General features: G+C 33.0%; 1 protein-coding gene across 1 annotated transcript; it reads left to right on the plus strand.

Moving 5' to 3' along the window:
- The first annotated feature begins 530 nt into the window (after positions 1-530).
- LOC134702438 (sodium- and chloride-dependent betaine transporter-like) lies at positions 531-22,346 on the plus strand. The gene is made up of 15 exons (XM_063563341.1): positions 531-653; positions 3,372-3,615; positions 3,904-4,035; positions 5,049-5,227; positions 5,908-6,020; positions 6,408-6,540; positions 7,296-7,430; positions 7,763-7,866; positions 8,193-8,317; positions 9,048-9,160; positions 9,612-9,743; positions 16,768-16,867; positions 17,347-17,451; positions 18,965-19,128; positions 19,370-22,346. The coding sequence occupies exons 1-15, from the start codon at positions 555-557 to the stop codon at positions 19,523-19,525; spliced, it is 2,034 nt and encodes a 677-aa protein (XP_063419411.1). The 5' UTR covers positions 531-554; the 3' UTR covers positions 19,526-22,346.
- The last annotated feature ends 583 nt before the right edge of the window (positions 22,347-22,929 follow it).

Raw genomic sequence — 22,929 nt, forward strand, 5'->3', positions numbered from 1 at the left:
ATTCAAACTGTATAATCACTTCCGTATATTAAGACTCAAATCAGTAACAATTTTCCAAATAATCTTTGTAAATACATTTATATTAAATGAAATATTCGTGGCTGACCAGTTCTCAATCTAGCATCCATACACACCAGTATCAACAATGCAGAAAAATTCGAACGTCTGACATCTCTATCTCCCCCTTGGGACCTTATGCACGCATTACGTTCATTCAACATAAAAAAAATATGCATTTAATACATTTACTCAATCTAAATGGAAAATACTAGAATACTGTCATAAGAAAAGACGATTTTTTTTCTCTGGTTATTACCTCTTTTTTTTACCTTTTTTTTAAATTTAAGGAGAATACAACTTATAGAAATATTAGAAATTTTAAGGAATGTTCATTAGAAAAACCTATATTTTTTTTTTTATAAAATGTAATACGAGATGAAGCCAAACAAAATATCATGATTGTGGATTGTAATGGTGCTTTGCTTTTCGTAGGTTTTTGTGTAGATTGTTTCAGAAGGGGAGATAACACATTATTAAATAATAAACAAACGAACATGGGTGGCTTTAATTTTCAAAACGTGAATACCAAGTCATTTTTCATCTCTGCCACTGGTGTCCGTGACAGAAAAAATCAAAGAAAGTCTGCAGCAGAGGTAAACTTTTTTGCTGAGTACAAAAAACCATAAAAGTTTTCATCTCAAGCTTCAAATATTCATGATTGATTTGTGCCGGCCTGATTATAATAAAGTAATTTTACAACGACATAGAGTTGGATTTATGGGCGATCACCCCCTCCCCAGTTATGGAGCTTCATATGTGATAAATGACTGACTATCAAAAGTTTTACCAGGGCCCGGTTTTCAAAACGAATGTTAAGGTTCATCATAACAAATGGACAAATGGTATCAGGTCCGTTCGCGCCCAATATACTTTCGCACCCAACACGTTCGCACCTCGCACGTTCGCACCCAAGGTCCGTTCGCACACTACACGTTCGCACCCATTTTAATTCAAATTCCAGTTGAATATTTGGAAAATCAGGATTGTTGTTTTTAATTGCTTTGACGTAAATACTGAATGTATTTATAGCTTAGTATGAGTAAAAGATTGAATATTTTAAAGATCTTTAAATGATAAATTAAACCCAAAAGATAATTGTTTCTAATAACAGCTTGGTCCCTTTGATCTGAAACAATGAAATGATGAAATATAGCAATACACTATTATAGAAACCAAAACATGATTAAATTTATTCAACTCACAAAAAAAACGTAGTCAGAATCTCACTTCATTTTGAAACAAGTCAATGAAACAAAGTTATAGGCAATACACCAAACAAAACAGGATTAAGTGTTATTCAACACAAAATAAAACGTTGACAGAATCCCACTTTAATTATAGAAAGGAATATTATTATTTTTTAACAATACGCTCTAAAAAACATGATTAAGATGATTAAGATTTATTCAACACTTAAAAAATTAAAATTGGGGGGCGAACATGTAGGGTGCGAACAGACTTTGGGTGCGAACATGTGGGGTGCGAAAGTGAAAGGGGGCGAATATGAGTGGGTGCGAACGTGAATGGGCACGAACGAACCCGGATTCTGGACAAATATGGCCGTATTTTCACCTTAAAATTTATTCTATGTACAGACTTACATGTGCTGTTTGGAAAGTTTTAAGGCCTAGCATCCACGAAATATATAAAAGTTAAATCCATTTTGTGTTTAAGAAAGCTAAAATCTTTACCGGTTTTTGATGGGCATTTTTTTTTCCTTTCTGCAGAAGGTGTAAAAATAAACAAACACCTGAATTACTTTGATATTGTCCACTCAGCATGTTCAGACAAACTCTTTAACTGACCATAGTTGAGAAGATACCTACTGTCCATGTCAATAAAGGACAATCAAAACCATACAAACCTGTTTTTACCTGAGGGAGCATCTCAAAGTTGTTCCACAACTTAGTTAATTTTCCCACCTAATGCATGAAGGAAAAAAAATGCCCATCAAAATTCAAAAAAGATTTCATCTTTCTGATATGCAAAATACATTTAACTTTTATATATCTAGTGGATGCTAGGCCTTTAAACTTTCAAAAGTGCACAGGTAAGTCTGCACACAGAGTAATTTTATAGTTAAAAATTCTGCCATAATTGTCCATTTGTTATGATGAACCTTAATAACAACTTATCGCTATTTGAAAGGAGTAATTCCAGTAAGACCCCTTTTTGGCCCCAAAATATAGCAGTTTTTACAAAATTGTTAAAATGTAAACTTTTAGTTATTTATTGGACAGTAGAATGCTTCTGCTACATAAATATGGGCTGTTTTTGACTATGAAATGCACACATATCGGGTACTAATTTACTAACACCAATAAGTAATTCTAAATTACTGAAATCTTCATAGGGGGTCTCATTGGGGGGTTCCGATCCCGGATCCCGCTTACTGTTTTGACAGATTCCTGTATCCTGCTTACACTACATACGTAAGCAAGTCTCAATTTTTGTCATTTCCCGGGTCCTGCTAGACCTCATTTCCCATTATCACAACACAATAATTTGACTTTCATGTGTACGCTTAAAAAAAATCGGCAATCCCGCCTCACGCTTAGACCCCAATGAAACCCACTTCATAATTCTAGAATTTTAGTTAAAATTTAGGTTTCAGTGTAAAATGAAAGAGGCAGCATTTGTGTTCATCCTAAATATTGAAATGCAAGTTGTATTTGATGATAATACATAACATATATAAATGTGGAAGATGAACACAGATGCAGCCACTTTCATTTTTGACAAAAATTAAACCATCTGAAAAGTGACATTTTTCAACATATTTGGTAGATTTTTCATATTTAAGCTTGAATCAGATCGTTTTTAATGACTAAATTAGTTAAAATCTTTCACATAAATTAATTTAATCAAATGAAATAGACACTTTAGTGTTGAAAAAGTGGTCAAAATCTTTTATCAGATGAACATGATGAATCAGAAATTTGAGGCCAACTACTTTGGAAATCTGCCATGCTGGTTTACTTGAGAGTCTGCACCGTTCAAGATTTTGACATCATACAATAATCACTTTTCCATATTGGCGTCACATATTTTGCATTATCATGATTATGAGGTCAAAACTTTTCAGGAACCTTTGTGATGTCCATTAATGGGGGACAAAGAGCGATAAGGTTTATATTGAGACTCAAGTTTCCAGCTCCCCTTAATTGCAATTGTTTTACCATTTACTGTGTTTGAAAAAAAAAGCATAAACACATTGCATGTTCATGATGTTCCAATGATAAAATGAAAAACTAAAGATGTTTAAACAACTAGCCTTTGTTAACAAACATTGTTATACAATATAATTTCAGCTCAACAAGAAATGGAACTGTGAGTGTGACATTGATGACGAGGAGATTATGGAACTAAGATCAGATAAATCTGAGCTGGATTACGAAAACTCTAAAATAGACTCAAAAACAGACTCATCAGAAAGTAGTTACAAGAGAGAGACATGGAGTAGAAAAGCTGATTTTATATTATCCATCGTGGGATATTCTGTAGGAGTTTCTAACATCCTTAGATTTCCTTACTTGTGTGTCCGTAACGGGGGCGGTAAGTCTGAACCATTTTATTAATAAATTATATATAAAATGGATAATTCTTTTTTTTATATGAATGAAAATATTAATGATTTTAGACAGTAAAATTGACCACACCAAAATAACAAGTAGTAAAGTTAATGCAGACTTCTGTGTATAGAACAATGTTCAGAATTCTTTTTATTAGAACAACTTTGCTAGTTCAGCCATTTTTTTTTATTAGAAAATCTTTGTTTATATATAAATCATGTTTATTCATATTAGAACATTTGTTAATGTAGACATTTGTGTTTCATTGTAGGTGCTTTCCTGATACCATTTTTCTTCTTCATCATATTTTGTGGACTTCCATTGTTTTATTTGGAAATATGTCTTGGACAGTTCTCTGGAGTTAGCTCCCTTTTTGTGTGGAATATGTGTCCCTTGTTCAAAGGTAAGTCCATTTGAAGTTTTAGAATATATATAGAGAATAATACATGGCAAAATCCCTATCATATGTCGTATCATCCAGAGACATCAATATCACCCCAAGGGCCTTTATCATATATTTCAACAGAAGGGTATTATATTATATGAACTGTTTTCTGATCCATAGCACTAAGTTACCTTCAGTTCTGCTTTTGTCTTGTTTCAAAGCCATAAAATAACTGCTCAATTATTTATACGAAGCATCTGGGTTACCGTACAATTTGCGTGCTGTTTTAAAAAAAAAATGTTTATTTTTGCATTTTTTATAGTTGCATTTAGTGTGCCAAAAAATATGAAAACTTGATGTTCGTGACGTCACATACAATACGAAAACTTGACGTTTCTGACGTTACATACCAAACAATGACGTCATTAAAAAATTTCACCTATTTTGAGGAAATTTTTTCTGAAGCAAAAAAAAAAACAAAACACTGACTATGTAAAAAAAAAAAAAAAAAAAAATTGTATGCGATAGGGGTTTTACCATGCGATACGGGGTATGCGATACAGGGTGTGCGATACATGGTAGGTGATACAGACTGGAAAAACGAACCTTTATTAGATATACAAAATAGCTGTATATTGTACTAAATATATGATAAATATAGATATAAACTGATTTACACTCGATTCACCAGTGTATAACTGAATTTATTGTATCAATACCATATTAATTTTCAAGAAAAAATCTATAGATTTGTTATTGAATATATAGTGATTCTAAGAAATAAATAATGTTATTTTGGCTGATTTCATTTGCTTTCTATACAATTGTTCACCTATTTTGAATATTTTGTAATATTTCAAAAAGTAAATATGCATGTATGCTTGATTTTTTTATTTTTTTTTCATTTACAGTTCATTGATCCAAAGTTGTTTGCAAAACATTTACAAAATCAGCGACATAGCATTATTTCAGCCCAATGTGTTAGAAAAACATTTCTTTTTACTTCTACAATATTTTGTTTATTTAACTAGGTCTGGGATATTTAATGGTAACAGTCTCAGCTTTGATGAGTTGGTACTATATTACTATGTTATGCTGGATCATATATTATTTCATCAACTCTTTTAAAAACCCATTACCATGGTCACTGTGTGACCAGAGCTGGAATGAAGCTGGCTGTATTCTGAGTAGACTTTCAACAAATACAACAGTAAGTCTATGTCATACTAAATTTAAAATCCATCAAAAATAGAATATGCATTGCTTTATCATGTTTATAGCTTATATATTATATTACACAACACCTATTAAAAAAAGTAAAAAAGAGGTCTATTAGAATAAAATTTTTGTAGATACCAGGCTTAAAATTTTGGTTCGTTAGATGTCAATTAGTGTATAAAAGATTCATTGGCGATGCTCGAATCTTTTAAAAAAAACTAAAAAGGCAAAATAAAAAAATATGTTTTAAAACTTTTACATGTCCTGGTAAGTTCAGTCTGAAAGTCTGTTAATTGCTATATACATTTAATTCCCTCATAGAATCTGACACCTGACTATTAATTGTTTCATTTATCTTATGTACTTCATTTCAATTCTAATAAAAAAGTTATGTTATAAGACACAAGATCATTCATTCTACCTTGGTCAAACTTTGCTCATATAAATAACATTTAAAAGTACAGTGTCTAATATTAGACGGTTATGAAAGAATTTATCATCAGTATATTTGTAAAAATGGAAGTTAATATCAACAACTTTGTAGATAATTTGTTGAATATTTAAAACCTTGACTTGACCCCCAGCCATGAAATCAACAAAAAACTTGTATTCCACATATATGATATTGAATCCACAATATATAAAACTGTTGGAATGTTATATAATTTTCAGATGGTGAATTGTTCTGAAGTATTCATGGGACATAACTATATACAAGAGAATGGATCATACACTTGTAATGTATCAAACATTGAATTACAGACAGCTCCTAAACAGTTCTGGCAGTAAGTGGCATATACATTCTATCAAAGGAAATTATACTGGAATTACTCCAAACTGTTTTTATCTACATGCCCCAGCCATTTGTTTTGATAATTAGACATTTTATAAAGAACCTAGTGGTAAAGATAGAGAAACAGTAATTCTTATATTTATGGATACTTTAGCTTCTATATTCAAGAAACTCACGAATGATAATGAATCCATAGTAAATATAAAGTTGAATTTAAACTTCTATTTCAACTTTTACTTATGGAACAAGATATTATAACCAACATGACAGACAAAATCGTAAATAAGACTCTTAGGAAAACTAGATTATTTGTACTTCCAAAGTTCCAATATATTGAATACCAGTAGATATTCTGTTTATATTTGTTTTTGTTTTACAGAAATAATGTGCTACATATATCCAGTGGTATAGAAGAATCTGGCCATGTCCAATGGCATTTAGTTATTTGTTTATTGGTTGCCTGGATACTTGTGTTTCTTTGTTTAATGAAAGGAATTAAGTCGGTAGGAAAGGTGAGATTTATTTTTATACATCATACTTTTTCAGTGTGTATCAGTTATATAAAGTGATCCCAATCTGGATTAAGTTAATCTTAATAAATGAAATGAATAATATGTACAGGTTCAAATGTCTAAGTGCTTATCAAAACAAGTTTATCTATTAACCCTTTTGCTGCCGGAGGGACACATGTGTCCACACTGGCTGCCCCAGAGGGACACATATGTCCATGTTTTAATTTATGCAATCTTTTTATCATTGCTATATTACTTTCAATTAAAAGAGCTTAGTTTAAACAGCTAATATTCCTCTTTAGTTGGTCCCAAATGTAACATTTGGTATGGGGTGACAGTCGTGACATCATTGTTGGGCATGTGAGGTCTCAGACGTCAAGCTGTCATCTTTTCTAGCTCAAGTAATTGACCTTGAAAGGTGTCCAGCAGCAAGAAGGTTACAGTCTGTATAAGAGGCTCATAAGTCAGCACATTTTGCAGATATTTTCAGAACACAATGATCGTTTTGGGGTCTAACATCCCAATCTACAAAGTGATATACTTAAAAGTAGTTATATCTAAGCCATAAGAGATACTGACACAAACAAGACAAACTGGAATTAAAGAATTATAAATGTTAATGTCTATGAGGTTCAAACAAACAATAATGTTTTGAAGACTTCTGAATTTTTAAACAAGTTGTTGTCTTTATATTATTATGCCCTTATTCATAATCCACTTTATAATAGAGTAATGTTTCTTCTTTATTTTTCTAGGTTGTGTATTTCACAGCTATATTACCTTATGTACTATTGACTATAGTATTTGTGCGAGGACTTATGATGCCAGGATCTCTGGATGGTATCATATTCTACCTAAAACCAGACTTCAGTAGGTTGTTGGATATTCAGGTAAGAAATTACTATTTTATTTTTGGTTTCTGTAAAACTTGAGGTGAAATTTGTGCATTGAACGGATATTTTAAGGAAATTTGCAAGACTTCATTTATATAAAACAGAAGAAATGAAAAATGGAACACTTGGTTTTTTTTCTTTAAACTGCTGCCTTCATTGTAGGAATCGAAAAAAAGTTCTCAACAGCAAACTTAAAATAAACTTTTCCTGCAAGATATGAAGAATATTGACTTCTGACAATTGTCTTGACTATCTTGTAGCTTGAGGAGGATTCATAACCATGTCTAGTTATAAAAAGTTAGATAACAGTTTTCTTGACTATCTTGTAGGTATGGTTAGAGGCAGGATTACAGGTTTTCTACTCTCTAGGTCCAGCTTGGGGAGGATTAATAACCATGTCAAGTTATAATAAGTTTGATAACAATTGTCTAAGGTATGTTTATTTCTAAACACTTTGCTTGGTAGAAACTTTTTACATTTTTCGAATTTTGTAGATAAATCTAAAATATCCTCATCCAAGATGTCTATTTCTGACCTGTTTATTGAGCAAGGTTTGTTTCATAGTCAAATGACAGGGTTCAACTTTTTAGTTAAATTTGAAATTTTAATTCTTGATTTTCATTAATGTATGTTTTTAATTGAAATAATGCAAAAAATGCCAATAAAAATGGGTAGTTTGTGATCACTGACATCACATTGAATAAAAAAAAATGATGTATACATATAGACATGTTAACTTTTCAAATTTTGTTTGTCTAGGGATGCTATAATAGGGACATTAGCAGATACCTTGACAAGTTTCTATGGAGGATTTGTTATCTTTGCCATCCTGGGAGCCATGTCGTACGAGGCTAACCTGCCAATAACTGAAGTGGCTACATCAGGTGAGAAAAACACCAATGTTCTCATTGATTAATAACTCCATAAGAGTTGTCTAACAGTGTTTTGATGAAAGTGAGATGATCATGTGATTGCCAATAAAATATCCCACCACCGGAGACCATATAACATTCAAGTTTAACAGCTATAGGTTACCATACAGCCTTTAACAATGAGCAAGACCTAGACCACATATAGGCCCCATGTAGGCATTGAATATCCATCAGTGGACAATAAGCAAACTATAATTAAACAAATTACTTTACTTTGAAAAATTTGAAAATATATTTGCAATGACATCAGTTTACATAAGGAGACAACATAAAGGTTAAGGGTCAGCTCAGATAGTTTAAAATAATTTGTATCCATAAAACACCATAGCAATATGTTGCACAATAGAAAATGTAATCAGCTAGAATCATTTGATGAAAAAGTTGATTACAGGTTACAGCACAATAAGTATAAAATGTGACTTTCTTTCAATTGAATAAATATCAACATCAATAAGTTACTATATGTGTATGCAACAACTGATTACAGTGTACGGTTGATATATGTAATAAATGAATTATTTACAAGTTAACAAACATTGTAATATAAGTTTGGTGGCATAATCATGATAATGGTTGCCTTTTATTTGTAGGTCCTGGTTTAGGTTTGTAGGCTTACCCTGAAGCCATTAACAAGTTACCAATGCCACAAGTTTAGGCAGTTATATTTTTCTTTTATTTGTAGGTCCTGGTTTAGGTTTGGTGGCCTATCCTGAAGCCATTAACAAGTTACCTATGCCACAAGTTTGGGCAGTTATATTTTTCCTCATGCTGTTGTTTCTTGGTATTGATAGCCAGGTCAGTATAGGATCAAAAGTAATTTCTAGGGGTTGTTTGCATACACAAACAGTAAAAATTTGAATAATCATAAATCGTATAAAGACATAATAAACACATTATTCTCATTTTAAGAAATGAAAACAGACTGTTTTGTGTATTTACTGACTAAGATGTGCCTCAAATATTTTGAGACTTAAATAATCATTTATCACAAAAAAGATGATATACAAAAACTGTTTCATTATAAAAAATCAGATTTTAAATCATAATAACAAATGTAGATGGTATGTTCCTGCCTCTGATAATTGCTTATGAATAATCAAAAGACCAAGAAATATCTTTACAAACTAAAATTTGCTGTCATGTCTTTTTATATAAAAAAAAATAGACCAAAATTTGATTTTAAAGCTTCTATTTACAACTTTTCTCCATTTGAGTAATTATTGAGAATATACGATTATAATTTCAGTTTGGCACATTTGAGACGGTGTGTAGTGGATTAGTAGATGCATTCCCACAGAAGTTAGGCAAGAGAAGGATACTACTGACTGCCTGTCTGTCATGTCTCCTGTTTCTCTTAGGACTGCCTTTTACAATGAATGTAAGTGTACTGGTATTATGTGTCAAATAGTTCTTTACCGTCACCAACATAAGATCAATATTTTATTGAACTTACTTTATGTTTTTCATGTTTGTATGCCCATTTGTCTGTCTGTCTGTCTCGTTTCAGGTTTAAGTTTTTGGGATACGATTGCTATCAAGCAATCTGTAGACTAATACCAGTGGCTCAGGACCATGTTCTTACGTCAATCATTTTATTCTAAACACTAAGAAACATATCATATTCTTATGATTGTCTTGCTTTAAAAGGTAAAAACAAAAAAAGGGATTGAACTTAAGGATGTTTGCTCCTCTACTTTTTGAATTTTTGCCAGATTTTTTGAAATCCTCTGGTTTTATCCATGTATTAACATTAAAAAAAATTGCCCACTAACCCCTTCTTTTCTTATTCATATTTTTATAACATATCATTTGAAAAGCCATATTTCAAAATCTTATGAAACCCTTGTTATTTTTTCATAGTTTTTTAAACAAGAAAGGTGCCAATGTTAAGTGAAAGAAAAATCTATTTCCCGCCAAATTTTCAAAGGCTAATATCTTGAAAACAAGCACACAGACCCTCCATTTTTTTCTGCTTTTTAGTTTCTATATTTTTATATTTTCAATTTATAACAGTCTTTTAAAAGCTTGTTTTTTTAAACAGAGTAGCAAACATCCTTAAACAACTTTCCTATAATGTTCTTTTCATAATCTTCATGTTTAATATTTCCCTTGACTTATATGAGGGGAGAAAGGATATTTATCGGGACTCTGGGATCGGGTGTTTTTAAGCTCGGGATTTCAGGATTGACCCTTTCGGGATCCGGGAATTCTTTTTTCAAATTTCGGGACCTCAGAATTTTGTTTTTTAAGCCCGGGATTTCGAGATTTCATGTTTTGAAGCTCGGGATTTCAGGATAAGAACCCCCTCCTACTCCCTGTCTTATATAAAATTGAGAATAAAAATGGGGAATGTGTCAAAGATACAACAACCTGACCAAATAAAAAAACAACAGCAGAAGGTCACCAACAGGTCTTCAATGTAGCAAGAAATTCTTGCACCCGGAGGCGTCCTTCAGCTGGCCCCTAAACAAATATATACTAGTTCAGTGATAATGAACTCCATACTAATTTCCAAATTGTACACAAGAAACTAAAATTAAAATAATACAAGACTAACAAAGGCCAGAGGCTCCTGACTTGGGACAGGCGCAAAAATGTGGCGGGGTTAAACATGTTTGTGAGATCTCCCCCCTCCCCCTATACCCCTAACCAATGTAGAAAAGTAAACGAATAACAATACGCACATTAAAATTCAGTTCTAGAGAAGTCCGAGTCTGATGTCAGAAGATGTAACCAAAGAAAATAAACAAAATGACAATAAGAAATAAATAACAACAGACTACTAGCAGTTTACTGACATGCCAGCTCTAGACTTCAATTAAATTGACTGAAAGATTATGTTTCATCATATGAACATCAGGCACAATCCTTCCCGTTTGGGGTTTAGTATCATACCATCATAACATATATGAGAAGAACATAACCTGTGTCATGCCAACAACTGTTTTTAGAATAAATGTGTTTAGTTCCGATGCAAAGACCTTATCAGTGACTCAATATTAAAGCCAAAATATGCAATCTTTAATGACTTGACAACAGTATCGTAAATATATCCCTTCTTAATAAGTCTATTCAAAGGTTTTGTAAGTTTCTGAGGACGGGAGTCTTATAGGTCCGAAAGGTCAAATGCTTACATCCTTTCTATATTTAACTTTCAGGGAGGAATGTACCTGTACCAGATAGTAGACTGGTATGCAGCCTCATTGTGTGTCATGCTTACATCCTTTCTATATTTAACTTTCAGGGAGGAATGTACCTGTACCAGATAGTAGACTGGTATGCAGCCTCATTGTGTGTCATGCTTACATCATTTCTATATTTAACTTTCAGGGAGGAATGTACCTGTACCAGATAGTAGACTGGTATGCTGCCTCATTGTGTGTCATGCTTACATCATTTCTATATTTAACTTTTAGGGAGGAATGTACCTGTACCAGATAGTAGATTGGTATGCAGCCTCATTGTGTGTCATGCTTACATCATTTCTATATTTAACTTTCAGGGAGGAATGTACCTGTACCAGATAGTAGACTGGTATGCAGCCTCATTGTGTGTCATGCTTACATCATTTCTATATTTAACTTTCAGGGAGGAATGTACCTGTACCAGATAGTAGACTGGTATGCAGCCTCATTGTGTGTCATGCTTACATCTTTTCTATATTTAACTTTCAGGGAGGAATATACCTGTACCAGATTGTAGACTGGTATGCAGCCTCATTGTGTGTCATGCTTACATCATTTCTATATTTAACTTTTAGGGAGGAATGTACCTGTACCAGATAGTAGACTGGTATGCTGCCTCATTGTGTGTCATGCTTACATCATTTCTATATTTAACTTTCAGGGAGGAATGTACCTGTACCAGATAGTAGACTGGTATGCAGCTTCATTGTGTGTCATGCTTACATCATTTCTATATTTAACTTTCAGGGAGGAATGTACCTGTACCAGATAGTAGACTGGTATGCTGCCTCATTGTGTGTCATGCTTACATCATTTCTATATTTAACTTTTAGGGAGGAATGTACCTGTACCAGATAGTAGACTGGTATGCAGCCTCATTGTGTGTCATGCTTACATCTTTTCTATATTTAACTTTCAGGGAGGAATGTACCTGTACCAGATAGTAGACTGGTATGCAGCCTCATTGTGTGTCATGCTTACATCATTTCTATATTTAACTTTTAGGGAGGAATGTACCTGTACCAGATAGTAGACTGGTATGCAGCCTCATTGTGTGTCATGCTTACATCTTTTCTATATTTAACTTTCAGGGAGGAATGTACCTGTACCAGATAGTAGACTGGTATGCAGCCTCATTGTGTGTCATGCTTACATCATTTCTATATTTAACTTTCAGGGAGGAATGTACCTGTACCAGATAGTAGACTGGTATGCAGCCTCATTGTGTGTCATGCTTACATCATTTCTATATTTAACTTTTAGGGAGGAATGTACCTGTACCAGATAGTAGACTGGTATGCAGCTTCATTGTGTGTCATGCTTACATCATTTCTATATTTTACTTTCAGGGAGGAATGTACCTGTACCAGATAGTAGACTGGTATGCAGCCTCATTGTGTGTCATGCTTACATCATTTCTATATTTAACTTTTAGGGAGGAATGTACCTGTACCAGATAGTAGATTGGTATGCAGCTTCATTGTGTGTCATGCTTACATCATTTCTATATTTTACTTTCAGGGAGGAATGTACCTGTACCAGATAGTAGACTGGTATGCAGCCTCATTGTGTGTCATGCTTACATCATTTCTATATTTAACTTTCAGGGAGGAATGTACCTGTACCAGATAGTAGATTGGTATGCAGCCTCATTGTGTGTCATGCTTACATCATTTCTATATTTAACTTTCAGGGAGGAATGTACCTTTACCAGATAGTAGACTGGTATGCAGCCTCATTGTGTGTCATGCTTTCATCATTTCTATATTTAACTTTTAGGGAGGAATGTACATGTACCAGATGGTAGATTGGTATGCAGCTTCATTGTGAGTCATGCTTACATCATTTCTATATTTAACTTTCAGGGAGGAATGTACCTGTACCAGATAGTAGAATGATATGCAGCCTCATTGTGTGTCATGCTTACATCATTTCTATATTTAACTTTTAGGGAGGAATGTACCTGTACCAGATAGTAGATTGGTATGCAGCTTCATTGTGTGTCATGCTTACATCATTTCTATATTTTACTTTCAGGGAGGAATGTACCTGTACCAGATAGTAGACTGGTATGCAGCCTCATTGTGTGTCATGCTTACATCACTTCTATATTTAACTTTCAGGGAGGAATGTACCTGTACCAGATAGTAGATTGGTATGCAGCCTCATTGTGTGTCATGCTTACATCATTTCTATATTTAACTTTCAGGGAGGAATGTACCTGTACCAGATAGTAGACTGGTATGCAGCCTCATTGTGTGTCATGCTTACATCATTTCTATATTTAACTTTCAGGGAGGAATGTACTTGTACCAGATAGTAGATTGATATGCAGCTTCATTGTGTGTCATGCTTACATCATTTCTATATTTAACTTTCAGGGATGATTGACCTGTAACAGATAGTAGATTGGTATGCAGCTTCATTGTGTGTCATGCTTACATCATTTCTATATTTAACTTTCAGGGAGGAATGTACCTGTACCAGATAGTAGACTGGTATGCAGCCTCATTGTGTGTCATGCTTACATCATTTCTATATTTAACTTTCAGGGAGGAATGTACCTGTGCCAGATAGTAGACTGGTATGCAGCCTCATTGTGTGTCATGCTTACATCATTTCTATATTTAACTTTCAGGGAGGAATGTACCTGTACCAGATAGTAGACTGGTATGCTGCCTCATTGTGTGTCATGCTTACATCATTTCTATATTTAACTTTCAGGGAGGAATGTACCTGTACCAGATAGTAGACTGGTATGCAGCCTCATTGTGTGTCATGCTTACATCATTTCTATATTTAACTTTCAGGGAGGAATGTACCTGTACCAGATAGTAGACTGGTATGCTGCCTCATTGTGTGTCATGCTTACATCATTTCTATATTTAACTTTCAGGGAGGAATGTACCTGTACCAGATAGTAGACTGGTATGCAGCCTCATTGTGTGTCATGCTTACATCATTTCTATATTTAACTTTCAGGGAGGAATGTACCTGTACCAGATTGTAGACTGGTATGCAGCTTCATTGTGTGTCATGCTTACATCATTTCTATATTTAACTTTCAGGGAGGAATGTACCTGTACCAGATAGTAGACTGGTATGCAGCTTCATTGTGTGTCATGCTTACATCATTTCTATATTTAACTTTCAGGGAGGAATGTACCTGTACCAGATAGTAGATTGGTATGCAGCCTCATTGTGTGTCATGCTTACATCATTTCTATGTTTAACTTTCAGGGAGGAATGTACCTGTACCAGATAGTAGACTGGTATGCAGCCTCATTGTGTGTCATGCTTACATCATTTCTATATTTAACTTTCAGGGAGGAATGTACCTGTACCAGATAGTAGATTGATATGCAGCTTCATTGTGTGTCATGCTTACATCATTTCTATATTTAACTTTCAGGGAGGATTGACCTGTAACAGATAGTAGATTGGTATGCAGCTTCATTGTGTGTCATGCTTACATCATTTCTATATTTAACTTTCAGGGAGGAATGTACCTGTACCAGATAGTAGACTGGTATGCAGCCTCATTGTGTGTCATGCTTACATCATTTCTATATTTAACTTTCAGGGAGGAATGTACCTGTGCCAGATAGTAGACTGGTATGCAGCCTCATTGTGTGTCATGCTTACATCATTTCTATATTTAACTTTCAGGGAGGAATGTACCTGTACCAGATAGTAGACTGGTATGCTGCCTCATTGTGTGTCATGCTTACATCATTTCTATATTTAACTTTCAGGGAGGAATGTACCTGTACCAGATAGTAGACTGGTATGCAGCCTCATTGTGTGTCATGCTTACATCATTTCTATATTTAACTTTCAGGGAGGAATGTACCTGTACCAGATAGTAGACTGGTATGCTGCCTCATTGTGTGTCATGCTTACATCATTTCTATATTTAACTTTTAGGGAGGAATGTACCTGTACCAGATAGTAGACTGGTATGCAGCTTCATTGTGTGTCATGCTTACATCATTTCTATATTTTACTTTCAGGGAGGAATGTACCTGTACCAGATAGTAGACTGGTATGCAGCCTCATTGTGTGTCATGCTTACATCATTTCTATATTTAACTTTCAGGGAGGAATGTACCTGTACCAGATAGTAGACTGGTATGCTGCCTCATTGTGTATCATGCTTACATCATTTCTATATTTAACTTTCAGGGAGGAATGTACCTGTACCAGATAGTAGACTGGTATGCAGCTTCATTGTGTGTCATGCTTACATCATTTCTATATTTAACTTTCAGGGAGGAATGTACCTGTACCAGATAGTAGACTGGTATGCTGCCTCATTGTGTGTCATGCTTACATCATTTCTATATTTAACTTTTAGGGAGGAGTGTTCCTGTACCAGATAGTAGACTGGTATGCAGCCTCATTGTGTGTCATGCTTACATCATTTCTATATTTAACTTTTAGGGAGGAATGTACCTGAACCAGATAGTAGACTGGTATGCAGCTTCATTGTGTGTCATGCTTACATCATTTCTATATTTAACTTTCAGGGAGGAATGTACCTGTACCAGATAGTAGACTGGTATGCAGCCTCATTGTGTGTCATGCTTACATCATTTCTATGTTTAACTTTCAGGGAGGAATGTACCTGTACCAGATAGTAGACTGGTATGCAGCTTCATTGTGTGTCATGCTTACATCATTTCTATATTTAACTTTTAGGGAGGAATGTACCTGAACCAGATAGTAGACTGGTATGCAGCTTCATTGTGTGTCATGCTTACATCATTTCTATATTTAACTTTCAGGGAGGAATGTACCTGTACCAGATAGTAGACTGGTATGCTGCCTCATTGTGTGTCATGCTTACATCATTTCTATATTTAACTTTTAGGGAGGAATGTACCTGAACCAGATAGTAGACTGGTATGCAGCTTCATTGTGTGTCATGCTTACATCATTTCTATATTTAACTTTCAGGGAGGAATGTACCTGTACCAGATAGTAGACTGGTATGCAGCTTCATTGTGTGTCATGCTTACATCATTTCTATATTTAACTTTCAGGGAGGAATGTACCTGTACCAGATAGTAGACTGGTATGCAGCCTCATTGTGTGTCATGCTTACATCATTTCTATATTTAACTTTCAGGGAGGAATGTACCTGTACCAGATAGTAGACTGGTATGCAGCTTCATTGTGTGTCATGCTTACATCATTTCTATATTTAACTTTCAGGGAGGAATGTACCTGTACCAGATAGTAGACTGGTATGCAGCCTCATTGTGTGTCATGCTTACATCGTTCCTGGAGTGTATTGTTATAGGATGGATCTATGGTAATTGTTTAACAAAATGCCTTTACTGCGCTTTTATTAATAAGTGATACCATGTGTCATAAATTTGTTAACTTGAAAACAGATTTGAATGAAAAGAAATGTGGGGTATACATTTATATTAAAGATGGCAATTCAACAGCACTTAAAATTGCAAAAGCAATTCATAGTAAAAATGAGAATGGAAATGAAGAATGTGTCAAAGAGACATCAACCCAACCAAAGAACTGTAGACAGACAAAGGCCTCCAATTGGTCATTATATGAGAAAAATACCAATTAAATATTTCCTTAACAATTTGTGAAGGCAAAATTTCATTGTTTTCTTTAGCTGAAATTTAAAACTTATTTTTTCATTTCAATTTTGTATGATGAAAGTGTCATATCAACCTTTATTTAGCAACTGTTATTCACCATTTATATATTTGTTTAAAGTATTATTTCAAGAATTTCTCACACCAGTTATTTTTTATACCTTTATAGGTGCTGAGAGATTCAGTAGAGACATTCATTTAATGCAGGGACGACCAGCACCTAAGATATTTAGGGTTTGTTGGTGTATAGTGACACCTGCTATAATGCTGGCAAGTATTGTTTTAAATTTGGTTTAACAAATAATTTTACCTTCATTGAACCTTTGGCTTATGTTGATATATTCATTCATAAAACTTCATATTATTTAATTGTTTTACATCATAGAAGATCAGCTGGAAGAAATGTCAATGAATAAATACTCATGAGTAAGAATAAAAATGTGAGAAGAGTTATAAGCCATTTATTCAGTTGTATGTTCACACACATATTAAAGTGAGTCATTATGTCACATGATCAGACAACAAGGAACAGCAAATAATATATGTGCCGTTTATGAAATGATAAAAACATAATCATCCAATAAGCAATAACATGATTGGTAAGTGATAGATACACTGTAATAATGAATATATCATTTGGATACACAATATAATGACATTAGCAAATGTAAATTGATTATAAAATCATGACAACAGTCACTAGCATTTCAACAACATTGTGCATATGATATACTCGAGAATCAAACAAAAACATTTGAGGTGATAATTTTGTGTTAAGCCATATGAATTACACTCATATTTTCACTCTTACAGACAATTACACTCATGTTTTCACTCTTACAGATAATTACACTCATGTTTTCACTCTTACAGATAATTACACTCATGTTTTCACTCTTACAGACAATTACACTCATGTTTTCACTCTTACAGACAATTACACTCATGTTTTCACTCTTACAGACAATAACACTCATGTTTTCACTCTTACAGACAATTACACTCATGTTTTCACTCTTACAGATAATTACACTTACACTCATGTTTTCACTCTTACAGATAATTACACTCATGTTTTCACTCTTATAGACAATTACACTCCTGTTTTCACTCTTACAGATAATTACACTCCTGTTTTCACTCTTACAGACAATTACACTCATGTTTTCTCTCTTACAGATAATTACACTCATGTTTTCACTCTTACAGACAATTACACTCATGTTTTCACTCTTACAGACAATTACACTCCTGTTTTCACTCTTACAGAGATAATTACACTCCTGTTTTCACTCTTACAGATAATTACACTCATGTTTTCACTCTTACAGACAATTACACTCATGTTTTCACTCTTACAGACAATTACACTTATGTTTTCACTCTTACAGATAATTACACTCCTGTTTTCACAATTACACTCATGTTTTCACTCTTACAGATAATTACACTCATGTTTTCACTCTTACAGATAATTACACTCCTGTTTTCACTCTTACAGACAATTACACTCATGTTTTCACTCTTACAGATAATTACACTCCTGTTTTCCCTCTTACAGACAATTACACTCATGTTTTCACTCTTACAGACAATTACACTCATGTTTTCACTCTTACAGATAATTACACTCATGTTTTCACTCTTACAGACAATTACACTCATGTTTTCACTCTTACAGACAATTACACTCATGTTTTCACTCCTGTTTTCACTCTTACAGACAATTACACTCATGTTTTCACTCTTACAGATAATTACACTCCTGTTTTCACTTTTACAGATAGCTTTTATCATGACATTAATACAGTACCAGCCACCGACATATGAGGGATATGAATACCCTGTGTTTGCAAGAGCTTTGGGCCTCTTGTTGGCAGTCGTTCCACTTATACCACTTCCTGTTCTTATGATAATACAGTTTTTACAGACTCCAGGAACTTTCATGGAGGTATTTGTTTTACTTTACATATTCTACTTCTAAGATATTGTCCTGTATTTATAATTTTTCAGTACTGGAAGACTTGAGGAACATTCTTGGGCATATATTTATTCTTAAAGTGGACTCACTTAAATAGTGTGGACCAATTTTTACTTTATTACTGTTATATATATTTTTTTACTAAAAATTCTGACAGTTATTGAAAACTACTATTATGTTATATAACATAAATAAATTCTAACTATTTCAGAGACTTCAGACATTACTGAGACCTTCTAAAGACTGGGGACCTCATCCCGAACATCTTAAAGAGGACTATCAGAACTCATATCGTCATCATAAAAGTCATAACGTCTGGACGTACATGACCACAAACATATTTGGACCACCTGCATCTGAATTGTAGCACAGACCACAGTTGTAATATGTCATCATGATATATAGCCGCTCCAGGAATTTATATTATCTCGTGTCATATTTACTATCAGAATCTGTATACTATGGATTCATTTATTTTTGTGGGTACCAATTTTCCTGGTTTGAGGAAAACTTACATGTTCGTGGATATTTAAATTTGTGGTTTTGCCAAAATATGCATACAAGCATATAATTTCATGGTTCATCTGTTCACTTAAAATCCATGAAAATTGGTATCCAACAAATTATAATGAATTCACAGTTATGTAAATTCAGGAAAATTTAATCAGGTGATGCTATTAAAAATTACTTCCTACCAGTAAATGAAATTGTTACTTCATAAGGCATCTGTTGCATATATATTGTGTAGTCTCTTTTTGATATTTTTGATGCATTCTATAAACTGCATATCTCCTATGAATAGGAAGAAAATCAAAGAAAAGTTGTCTAAACACGTAAATCACAAAGCTTTGAAAATCTTTTTATCTTAATTTTCCTCTTTGGTTTATTGATGGTGAATAATCTGTATTAAACAATGAAATCAAATGTTGACTTATATCTGGGTCTTATGATTTACAGGTACTTTATTATCAAAAACAATGAAGATTTGTTTAAAAGGTTTAATTTATCTACCTAATGTGTTTCATTTTATATCACTCATTATCAGTGGTTGATATGTACGGGTTGTTTAAATGTGAAACATTGTTTGTTTGAATATTATGATGGTGATGTATCACTTGTCAAAATCTATATAACTGTTTTTTGTAACATACATCATTTGCTGAGCAATCATTTGTTTATTGATAAAGGCATTTGTGTACATTGATCAGGGGCGGATCCAGCCATTTAAAAAAAATGATGGTTCCCAACCCAGGATAAAGTGGGGGGTTCCAACAAGATGTCCCCATTCAAATGCATTGATTGGCAAAAAAAGGGGGGTTCCAACCACGAAACCCTCCCCCTGGATCCGCCACTGTTGATATAATTTAAGATTAGGTGAAGCCATTTTATTCTGTATGAATGTTTTTAGTGAAGTTATTGTCAAGTTAAAGTAGGTCAACTTGATCCTTATTAGAAGTGTGAGTAATTTCAATGTGGATTTGTTATTTTTTTCACATATTTAAAACTTTCAGGCTAATGTAATCATACATTTAAGGCAATAAACAATGTCCATATTGTTATATAGATATATGTGGTATGAGTGCCAATGAGACAACTCTCCATCCAAATAACAATTTATAAAAGTAAACCATTATAGGTTTATACCTGGAACTTCATCTTCTGCCAATTGAATTGATTGATTGGTGTTTGGCACCACTTTTAGCACAAATGGGAATTTGAAGGGATCGGTCAATTAAGATTGAAATTGATCACCACAACCTCAGTGTTGAAAGGTTATTGATACAGTAGTTTAACTACTAAGAAATCTGAGGCTACTCTACCACCAAAACAAACTGGTAAGATTGCTGCATGTTGCCTGTAAAACCTGCAATAAATCAATCAAAACAATAAAAATACAAGTGACTGTGATAAAAAGTATATGAGATCCATTATCACTGAACTAGTAAAATATTTGTTTAGGGGCCAGCTGAAGGACTCCTCCGGGTCGGCGAGTTTCTAGCTGCATTGAAGACCCATTGGTCGCCTTCAGCTGTTGTCTGCTATATGGTCGGGTTGTTTTCTCTTTGACACATTCCCCATTTCCATTCTCAATTTTAATATCTTTACTAACTGTTAACTATATACTATATTGTGGATTAATTGAGAAGTGCTTAAAACATCATTAAGTGCTATGAAATGTTAAGAATATCATTGTTATTCATTTGTTTTTAGTTTATAAAAATTTTAAAACTTCTTGTTTATAAAACTTCTTGTTTATTTATTTTTTTTTTTTCATTTAGGCTGTATCAAAATATAGATTGTTTTGCATGGCTGCCATCTTACATGCCTTCTGTCCGTAGTACAGGTTTTTTTAGTTGTTTGCAAATTATATTTTTATTACACGGCATGAACATACATTCTATGTCTTTACATGCTTTCACACAAGTTATTGTTTGTCGATAAAGTAATCAGTCAAAGCAATTTCCCCTTTCCTGCTTGGAGAAAATAGATAATACCCTACATGAGGAGAATGATAGCATTGAGACACAATTTACAAACTATTGTAAAACATGAGAGTCCTTAGAAATTGTTGTCATAAAAATATAACCAACACTATACTGTGGATTCATTTTTTTTCAGGGGTACAAATTTTCGTGGATTGAGAAATACTTGCATTTTCTTTGATATTTCATTTCATGGTTTTGGCAAAATTTGTGTTCACATTCAATTTGAAAATTTCTTATTCGTTAAAAACTTAAATTCTTGGTCCCAAAGTACTCACAAATTCCACAAAACTGGTTTCCAATGAATCCACAGTAAATTATTTATGAATATGCATTTAGCTATGATGTTATAAATTAGCTAACAGAATTTTAATTGCTTTTAATGTTTAATGTTTTATTTTTATGAATCCTATCCTGTTACAATTATCACAATAGCAAAAAGTTATAAATTTACATTAATCCTTCTTGTTGATCTCAAGTAAATGTTTATTTTATCAAACATTTTTGTATCTTATTATTCAGCATTCATTAGTTGTGTTAAATATTTGTGTAATATTGTAAAAATAGTCATTGTCATGGTGCCAACATTTTTCTATTCTTAGTACATATAGTTTTGCAATCTGATAAGTGCTACAATGAGTGCTCTGGGGAAATAAGTATCAATGCAATTAGTAAAATCTGGATAATTTATAACCAAATGTGATTTTTTTTCATAGATTTTAAATTTGAAGTTAAGTGTTATATCCTTGCATATAAAGTTTGAAAGCAATTATTTAAATCAATTGTGATAATAAAAAGCTAAATAGTTGTTATCATAAACCATTTTAAACATTTGGTTTTCCTTAGAGTGTAAATTTCAAATATTTTATGAATTTAATTTGTTGTTAGAAATTATTTACACACAAATTGTCTACTGTTAGGATAAGGTATATAAAAAGACCACTTTTTATCCTCTTATATTTGAAGATCAAGAAGAACTATAAATGCATGAAATAACATAATTCCTGCTTTCATGATTTCAGTGGCCAAATTCTGACTCAAAGTCTTGTCTTTTATTTTTAATTTTTTAAAGAATATTTTTTGATTCAACTTATATGGTACAAATTCAAGACTGATTTTATTTATAATGATAATTTAATGATCTTTTTATATCTAGCATAATGTATTAGTGTATTGACAAATATATTTATGAACATTGTGATTTTGTGCTATAAGTATTATTTGTCTAAATGATGTTGTACTTGTGATCAGTATAATTTGGTTATTATTTGTGGTGTTGCTAGTCATC

Source organism: Mytilus trossulus, unplaced genomic scaffold, assembly GCF_036588685.1.
Source record: "Mytilus trossulus isolate FHL-02 unplaced genomic scaffold, PNRI_Mtr1.1.1.hap1 h1tg000463l__unscaffolded, whole genome shotgun sequence".
NCBI lineage: Eukaryota > Metazoa > Mollusca > Bivalvia > Mytilida > Mytilidae > Mytilus > Mytilus trossulus.